This window comes from Panicum virgatum, chromosome 3K (genome assembly GCF_016808335.1).
Source record: "Panicum virgatum strain AP13 chromosome 3K, P.virgatum_v5, whole genome shotgun sequence".
Taxonomy (NCBI): domain Eukaryota; kingdom Viridiplantae; phylum Streptophyta; class Magnoliopsida; order Poales; family Poaceae; genus Panicum; species Panicum virgatum.
The window spans coordinates 17,177,952-17,187,333 of NC_053138.1; the positions used below are offsets into that span (position 1 = coordinate 17,177,952).

At 45.9% G+C, this 9,382-nt stretch overlaps 2 protein-coding genes across 2 annotated transcripts; both read right to left on the reverse strand.

The window, feature by feature from the left end:
* Positions 1-17: 17 nt before the first annotated feature.
* LOC120697960 (farnesyl pyrophosphate synthase) lies at positions 18-3,226 on the reverse strand. The gene is made up of 12 exons (XM_039981354.1): positions 2,957-3,226; positions 2,341-2,365; positions 2,139-2,254; positions 1,951-2,037; positions 1,716-1,832; positions 1,541-1,629; positions 1,294-1,345; positions 1,093-1,188; positions 959-1,003; positions 793-882; positions 653-724; positions 18-366 (listed from the first exon to the last, which is right to left on the reverse strand). The coding sequence occupies exons 1-12, from the start codon at positions 3,098-3,100 to the stop codon at positions 238-240; spliced, it is 1,062 nt and encodes a 353-aa protein (XP_039837288.1). The 5' UTR covers positions 3,101-3,226; the 3' UTR covers positions 18-237.
* Positions 3,227-4,351: 1,125 nt separating this feature from the next.
* On the reverse strand, positions 4,352-7,995 carry LOC120700662. Its single transcript, XM_039984910.1, has 3 exons — positions 7,986-7,995; positions 4,952-5,254; positions 4,352-4,866 (listed from the first exon to the last, which is right to left on the reverse strand). Exons 1-3 carry the CDS (start codon positions 7,993-7,995, stop codon positions 4,688-4,690), a joined length of 492 nt encoding a protein of 163 aa, XP_039840844.1. The 3' UTR covers positions 4,352-4,687.
* Positions 7,996-9,382: the final 1,387 nt, after the last annotated feature.

Here is a 9,382-nt window from a genome sequence, read left to right on the forward strand (position 1 = left end):
AGAGAGAGAGAGTCAAATTACTTGAAAGGATCCAAATAACGAAACAACCAATGTATTGTCTACAGCATGCGGTCCATCAAACCGAAATAGCATCTTGCCTCGTTATTATCCAGAGCAGCAAGGCACATCATACAACATCGAATTTTTGAACTAGAAGCGCCACATTTCGGACCAAGAACTCCAGTTATCTGTCAAGCATGCAATAGAGCAACGGCTGGCTCCCTATCCAAGAGCACCCTACTTCTGCCTCTTGTAGATCTTGTGCAAGAAGGACTTCAGTACGTTCTGAACAGCTATGCTCGGCTGGGCTTCAATATCAGCAATCAGCTTCTTGTAGCTCTCGTTCTCGTAGTCCTGGAATACAGCCTGGAACAAAATTTTAAACAAAATGTCAAGACTTGGTCATGGCCTCTAGTGTTCGGACATGTCACATATTTTTGGACTATGGGAAGTAACAAAAAAGTGCAGCCATGTAGCTGCAACTTCATCCATTGAAAGTACCATTTCAGTACCACATACATCTAAGATCAACCATCAAAATGAGCATAATGTGAAAATAACGCATCAGTTTTATGGTAACCCTACTTGAACAAGCAATAACAATCCACAGATGAACACAAAGCATCATCAAGGGTAAAAAGTAAAGATAAACCTCTAGGTTGAGTTCTTTGTAGAGATTCTTCACTTTTGCCACACAGGCTGGATCTTTCTTGCCATAATTTTCCTGCAGGACATGAAATGTTTAGACAACAGTCCTCAAAAGAATCGAGAAGTGGTTTGCAGATTACTTACAAATAGAATGTGCTTTTGACTCTCATCAGCACGCTCGAGAGCTTGCACAACTAGCCAGGAGCATTTGTAATCTTCAATGTCAGTTCCAATCTATATAAAACTTGATCAGATAACAAGAACAAAAAAAAAGTTCATTGAAGTTAATCCAACGCATAAATGCACTAACCTTGCCAATGAATTCGGGTTCACCATAGCAATCTAGATAGTCATCCTGTAAGGGAACAATCATATTATGTTAAATAGAGTAATGCTTGTGGCAGGAAATGGTTCATATTGCTATGAGCAGACAAAAAAGGTTACCTGGACTTGAAAGTACGTTCCCATTTCAACAAGAATGTTCTCTACAGCACCATAGTTGTCCAAATTCTCACCAGAGAGCAGCAGTGCACATGCAACCTTTTGTTAAAGCATCATATTAGTAACAATGCGTCTGTATTGATCATCTAGATGGAGATCATAAGAAAATAGTATATGCAAAAATAGAAATGGAAGGTTAATTACCGGCAGATAAAATGAATAGTAGGCTGTCTTGTATTGAACAATACGCCGGTGACTGCAATAGTTCCAATTGTATGGAATCAACATTAAATAAAGGTTACAGCCAGAATCAGAATTACCAAAGATATGCTAATGCAAAAAAAAACATTTCTGTAAAGCTAAACACAATAATATGAGAAAAATACTTTGTTCGAGCGATAATTGTATATGCAAACAAAGGATTTCCCAAAGTCATTGGGTATTAACTTACACTGTTATGTTGTACTTTGTTAAATCTTTTTCTCCCTCGTGAGTTGTGATAAGGTCAAGCAACTGACCTGAAGCTGTCTTGAACTCAACCTGGGAAAACAAGAAAACATAATTAGGACTTGTTATAATCTTAAAGCTTGGGCTATATATAGATGTACATCAGAACATATAGTTACCTCATTGAACAAATCGAGGAGATCAGCATAGTAAGGTTTGCCCTTAAAGTGGCGCCGAAGGATCCTTGAAATATGGTTGCGAAGGATAATCCCATCATTCACTGCAATGAAGCCAACCTATTGCATAACAGAATGCATCTTAGATATTACTTAACAGACAAGAATTGGGAAGAGATCAGCATGGAAATTACTGCACAATGGGCAAGCAGAATATTTAGAATTCTGTTTCACTAACCTGAGGCACCCTGAACCAACATGGCTGGCCTCGGCGAGTGTGGGACTCATCCATGATGTCATCAAGCACCAGAAAGAAAGCTTGAAGCTGTAAATACAGAAGAGATCTGGGTCAGCTCTGGTTGCTTTACAGCTAGCTATTGTTCGTAACACCACCGAGGAGGCGGGTAGGGAAAAATCAAACATTACCCATTCGATGCACCAGCCAAGAGTGCAAGCAAGAAACATCTCCTCCTCGCCCAGAACATCAGCACCCTTCAACAGCTTGTAGCTGTCAACCACAGAGAGCCCACGGTTGCACTTTCCTGCCATTGAACAACAACTATGAATCAGAACTGTAACTAGTTTCTCGTATGATGTAAATGTAAGCAAGTCGGAATAATCCCCTCACCTCCAAGTACATTGTAGTCAATCATCTGTTCAAGGGAGAAGATGAAGAGAATGTTAAATAAGCGATGCACTTCAAAAGTACTAGCTAACAGAACTAACAGTAATCCGTGTGCTTATGAAGACCCAATATCCACTTTTAAGTGTTTAAATTCATTAATTACTGGTACTACTACTGTTTACATTCAACTGCACAGCTTATGAGCTCTGCTGTGGTTTTAGCTGCAATTCACGTCCGTTTGGTAGCAGCAGATGCAGTCAACCCCTGCTCAACTGAAGGGGAAGTTTCAGTCCGTACTAGCTGATCCGTTCCAGCCCACGTAAAAACTAAACAGCAGCAATAAGCAGCTCCCAGAGTACTAATCCTGCTTCATTTATTTACCCGTGATCCAGCGCTTCTGTTCCTCATTTATTCGCCCACGTCCACGTGGAAAACTAAATTAATTCTACTCCCACACGAGCCCGGCGTCGCTCGGGCAAACAGCGGCCGCCGATCCGGGCTGGAATCTCTAGCGGAGCCTGAGGAGGACTCGGTCTGCCGCGGCGACGCGGCAAGGAAGCCCCCCCGAGCCACAAGGAAGGCAGCGACAGAAAAGGAAGGAGGGCGGGGGTATGTTTACGCGGTCGATCCACTGGTGCGACTCGGCGGTGAACTCGAAGGCGGGGTCGGCGAGCAGCTCCTCCTTGAGCGTGTTGTAGATCTGCGCGAACGCCGCCTTGGTGTCGGCGCCGCCGCCGGCCGCGCCGTTCCCGCCCGCCGCCATTGCCTCCTCCTCTCCCCCGCGAAGCAGGTGGCGGGGGCCGAGGCCGAGGAGCTAGAGCGATTTAGGAGGGGAGCCGCCGAGTGTGACGCCGCTGCTGCGCAGGCGGGGTGGTGGGGGCAAACCTAAGGCAACGTGGGACGCGGCTTTATTTAGGACGGGCAACGGCGACGGCAAAGCTGGAGGGGGACCGGGAGGGCACGCACGGCGCGAGCCGCGACCGCGACACTGGCAGACAGGCAGGCAGAGTGGTGGTGCGCGAGTAGGAGACTAGGAGTTGGTTTGGATCGGGGCCGGGGAACAAAACGAACGGGGGACGACGACGGAGGGAAACTGGGAAACAAAAAACAAACAGGGGCGCGGGGGGCGGCACGCGTGTTGGATCCAGATCTGCTGCTGCCACCCGGGTTAGGCCCTGTTCTCTTGTCTTGTCCCGGCTTGATTCGACTTGTTTTGGCTTGTTTTCTCTCACAGAATACTATTAAATCAGCCAAAATCAGCCGGCTTCAGATCAGCCGGCTTCAGGCTCTCGGGTTGGTGGCGGCATGGCATGGGCGCCTAGAGTCCCCCGAGCCCGAGTTTTTTGAAGCTCAATCAGATTTGGTTCCAGTTCCAGATCGTCTCACGAGTCACGACGCGGTTGCCTCTATCGAATATCGAGCTGGATGGCCACGTGATTAGATATCAAAATATCAAAGACCATCTTTTCAAAAAAAAAAATCAAAGATCGGGGTGACGCCGTCGTGATGGGACTTTTACTAGCTAGCATTTGATATTACACATCCGCATCATCACATGTATGGTCGCTGCGAAAGTTGTTGGACATATTTTAAGGGGCACTATTTGTGCACATTGAAGAGGTTATGTGTCAGGTTAGGCCAGTTTCAGCAGGGAGTTTCATGGGAGTGTTTTCAAGAATGACACATCATCTTCATAGTCTTGGTTTACGGGATGAAATATCCTCTCTCAATGCACAAATTCATAACACAGTTTCATAGGCTAGTCTTAATATTTAATTGTTGCATGGTGTTGTGATCACTTGTGCCATACAAACTATGTAGTCAAATCTAAACTTTTCGTCAGTTGCTGCACCATTTGGTCTATATTTTTTGTTTTCTTTTGCTTACTAGAACATGATCATAGTAAAAATAAAAATAAATATTCAAAGGTCTTTTAAGTTGCATTCACAATTGAAATTTTAGAGAGACGACAAACACACCCAACAGATACACGCTTTGACACACATATACATCAAGCTTTCACACACGGATATCAATACTCACACTTGAATGGAATTGAAACATTCAGACTTGAATTCATATAGAAACATCTCAGTATTGTTCTACGAGCTCTGGAATTTAGGCACTACAATTCTAACTGAAACATCTCAGTATAATATTGTTTAGAGGCAGCAACTAACAAAAACTTTCACCCTGAACATAATAGGTCCTTTCCTCCGGTGAGACAATAGCAAGTCAGCAAGCAAAACTGAAACATGTCGATAGTTGCTTTGTCGCTCTGTCCTTCACAGAGTGGCTGGAATTCATCTACTTGGTCACCCTGCAAAACGAATAGCACCTCGGCGACGAATCAGCGCAGCAGCTCGCACTCGGCGATGCCTTCCCCACCAGTCTGCGCCAGCGGCACCTCCACCAGCTCAGCCACCTCCCCCACTGGCGCCGGCATAGGCGCAGCAGAGGCATCGCTGGCGAGCCACCTCCCGCGGCGCCGCTGGCAAGCCACCTCCTCGCGGCCCCCAAGCGCTGCCACTGCTGCACATGTTCTAGAGCCCCAATTCCAAAATCAAAACCGCAGCGAGTGCCGAGGAGGTGAGTGGGGGGCTCGCGGACTTACGTCGCCAAGCAGCCGCGTGTGAGACCCCAAGGACGCAGCGGCGACGGAGTAGAGTCGGGGGTGGAGGATCCGCCGGACCTGCGGTGGTGGAGCAGGCGGCGGGGCGCGTGGGCCTCAGCCGACGGTGGGCGCGGTAGCCCGACGGAGATGGCAGCGGGAGGTGAGATGCGTCCAGGCCATCTGGGGGAGGCGCCGGTGGACAAGTGTTGTCGCCGCCGCCCGTCGTCGTGCCGGCGCCGCGGCCCTTCACCAAGCCGCCGCCGCGTTTTGCCGGGCCACTGCCGAGCTGGGGAAGAACCCCCCCTGGCAGGACATCTCACCCGCCCAGATGCACGCCCCATGAAACGCTGGAAGCCCTCAGTGCGCGTTTCACGTGCGTTTCATCGGTTTGGAAACGCCGCCGGAATCGTTTCGTGGGGAAGAAACGCTTTCTCCTCTCTCTTATTAATTTGATTGCCATGTCAGCATTTTTACTTGCTAGGTATTCATCTAATTAATGCTATAAAATTCTCATAAAATCCCACTAAGATTGGCCTTATAAACTAAACAAATGTTTAAAACCCAGTTATTACTCGAGGATACGTGTAAGACCGTCCACAGTGGAGGGAGCAAATGAAGAAACAAATACACTATTTGACACTGTAGATGTACTATTTGGCACTGTAGACAGAGAAGGCGTGGGAAACGAGGATGAAGCAAATTTGCTCTTGCTCCCTCCGCTGTGGTCAGCCTAACAAAATAAATAAATAGATTATTTCTATGAGGAACGCGGTGTGGATACGCGCATCCCGAAGCACCGACTCACGCGCATGCCGAGACTGTGGGCTGCAAAGTTAGTTGGAATTGTATTTTAGTTCTTGATGACCCCATTAAAGATATTAAAAAAGGAAGCCGAAAGCTAGAGCAGTTTTCTGCTCTATTGATAACCGATGACGTGACTTGCTCGGCACCCTCCGGTTAAAGGGTCTTTTGGCCGTGTTTAGTTTCTTTCCATGAAATTACTGTAGCATTTTGACCACTAATTTAGAGTACTAAATGAAGTCTAATTACAAAACCACCTCCACAACCCCGCGTAAATCGCGAGACGAATCTAATGAGGCCTTTGACCGCGCGATTAGAGGATGGTTACTGTAGCATCACTGTAGCAAACCATCAATTAATTACCGCTATTGGATTCATCTCGAAAAGTTACACTCATCCCTGAAAAAATTTTACAAATAGACTTCATTTAGTACTTCATGCGTACGAGATTCTCTTTTCGAAAAACGTGCGCGAAAATAGTAATCGATGACGTGACTTCCTCGTCAACCTACCAAAATGCTAACGCTTACTCTCGTTTTGATGTTCAATGCAATATGTGCATCTTCACCTCTGTCCAATCTATAATATGCTTAGATACAATCCTCTAAGGTTTAGATTTACCATGAATGGAATTGGTTCAAGGCTTAGAGAAGCTGGTTACCACCATAGTGGTTTGTAACAATTATGCTATCAATATGTGAGCTTCCAATGCAAGAAAATAGGCAGATCACATATGGGTCCACGTCCACACATGGAGAGTGGCTCAACACGCATGTAAAAACTATGAGGAAAAAGGTTGATTATCAGAATTATATTTTAGTTTTCAACATGTTCCACTAAATATGGAAGAAGGTAGAAAGGATTTCTTTGTTGTATTGATAACTGGTGATTTGGCTTCCTTATTAGCACTCTACCCAAAAAACGCTATGGGTGGCTTCACCTCTATCCGAGCTGTAGTAATAATTAGACAATATCTTAGGTTCATATTTATCATAATTAGAATCAAGACATCTACGCTAGAACTATAAATTGTAGTCTTAGCGAAGGTTGGTTTCACAATTCTGATTGGGGTATGAATAGTGGTTGATTACAATTAAGGTATAAGTATTCTAGCACTCATGCAACAAATAAACAAATTATTTTTGTAAGTAGAAGTGATGTGTGTCCACGCAAAGCAGCGGCTCAACACACATGTAAAAGTTATGAGGGAGAAAGTTGATCATAATTGTATTATACTTCTCATAATTCATACTCAATATGTAAGTGAAAAAGAAACCAAAAGTTTGAACGCTTTTTGATGTAATGACAACCGGCGATTTAACTTGCATCCAGTTCGACGGTGGGTGAGTACAGCTAGCAGAGATTCGAGAGAACCCTGTTTAGAGAGATTTGGCCAGAAGTGTAACACGCAATAGGATTCCATTTGTGTCGGGACCAATGGACACAATGGTTTATACAGGTTTGAGCCGTCGGGGGGCGTAACACCCTATGTCCAGTGTGAGTGTTGTCTGAATAAGGCTTGTGGACTGATTCCTCCTCCTGTGCTCGCTGGGTGACTAGGGTTTTGGTTGAGCCAAGAAAATCTGTCTTTTACATAATGTACTACTATCCTATTTACACCCTATACTTGGCTTGGTGTGCACACCCCTTTGGCGGTGTGTGAACGGCTCGCCCTGCAATGGGCGCTTGTAATCTTGTTAGGAGGGGCCGTCGGGTGGGCCCCTACTGACGCCTCTCGGGGTTAAAGATGGCAACGGGTAAAATCCGTGCGGATATCAACTTCATAAACCCGTACCCGCGTGCTAAAATCCGCGCCCGCGCCCGCAACCCGCAACAGGTAGGAAACGATACCCGTATCCGCTATCCGCGGATACCCGCAAGTTTTAGAAAATCAAGCACACAAGCACATTTTAATAGCATATAAATATTAATATGCACCTCTATATCTTAGCATTAATAAATTATAACCTATTAAGCAACACGTCAACACCATTTATTTGAGGAAACAAATAAATCTTAGCAAATAAATGAACTAGTCTCATACATAATACATCACAAGAGTCATTGTTTGCGGGTTTGCGGGTTTGCGGATTCGGGTATTAATTTTTCAAACCCGTTTGAAGATACCCATTTGGTTTAGAGTTGTACCCGCGCCCGTGCCCGCGGGCACAAACTCATACCCGTATCCGCGCCCGTCGGGTTTGGTATCCGCGGGTACGCGGATATTTCATACCCGTTGCCATCCCTACCCGGGGTGTCTGTCGAGGTATCTCGGGGTAGACCTAGTGCCCACTCGGGGACCTACGACTTCCTGGGGTCCTGCTTCCTCCCCACCCCGACTCGCAGCTCGGAGCATCCCTAGGTGGGGTCGTGCCATGACGGTGGTGGTAGAGGCGGGCTCCACCCCACTGTCCACCGTCAGTTTGATGGGACGCGGCTCAGGGGTGCGTCACCCTGAGCCGGCTTCTGTCGTGCCTGCTGATAAGGTTCCTCCGTAATCATGGTATTTTTAGGGGGGAAGCCATGCCCCTCTCGGGCCCCGCGTCATGGCAGCAGTGCGGCGCAGTTAAGACCTGCATCACGGCCGTTCCGTGGTGCGATAAAAATCCTTTTCACCAGGCGATTCCTTCTCGATGAAGGAGCAACCCCGCCTGGTGATGACGTGTGTCTTCGGGGGTACCGATCCTTCCCCAGGGAGACTCGGGGCCCACGGCCCATGCTGTGGGTCCGCTTAATCCTCCTCATGGGCCTCATGGACACAGCCGAGGCCCACGCCCACTACTTTGTCCGTGCTTAGGATACCTCCGATCCCGTTACGCCGACATAATCATACCAAAAATGACATTGGTCTAATAAGTGTCTCGAGTCACTTGACTCAACTAACACCCAGAAAGTTAATCATAATTGCATTTTAGTTCTCAATAGGTTCCACTATTAAAGGAAGCCGAAACCTAGAATTTTGTTCACTTTATTGCTAATCGGCAATTTAACTAGCTACCCACCTTAAAAAAACATTGCATTTGGTCTTATTCATCTTTAGATGTTCAATTTGATCCATGCACCTTCACCTTTGTCTCATCAACAGTGACACCTAAATATCCCTTTAAGGTTCAAATTTACTTTGATTGAAATCAATGCATCTAAATTAGCACTACTCATTGTAGGCTTAGAGAAGGTTGATGCCATATTTGTGATTGTGGTTATGAATAATGGTTGATTACAGCTAGGGTACAAATATATGATCACCCTGTGCAATAAAATAAACAAAATATTTTTATTAGTAGTGGGTGTAGGTCCATGAAGCATTGGCTCAAGACGCATGTACAAGTTGTGAGAGAAAGATGAGCCAAAAGCCGGAGGGCTTTCTCTCAATTGATAACTGGCAACTTGATTTCCATGGCACTCTAAAAAAAGTAAACACCGCGACCATCCTTTATTTCCCAGTTAGATGTGTGAACACCATGGATGCTATTTCTCGGCTTAGATGTTCCTTTGATCTGTGATCCGTCTGTCTTCACCTCTATTCTATCTATAGTGAATTAGTGATGCTTAGACACTCACATTTTAAGGTTCAGATTTACCATGATTGGAACAAATGCACCTATGCTAGCACTGCAGTTACATGGTTAG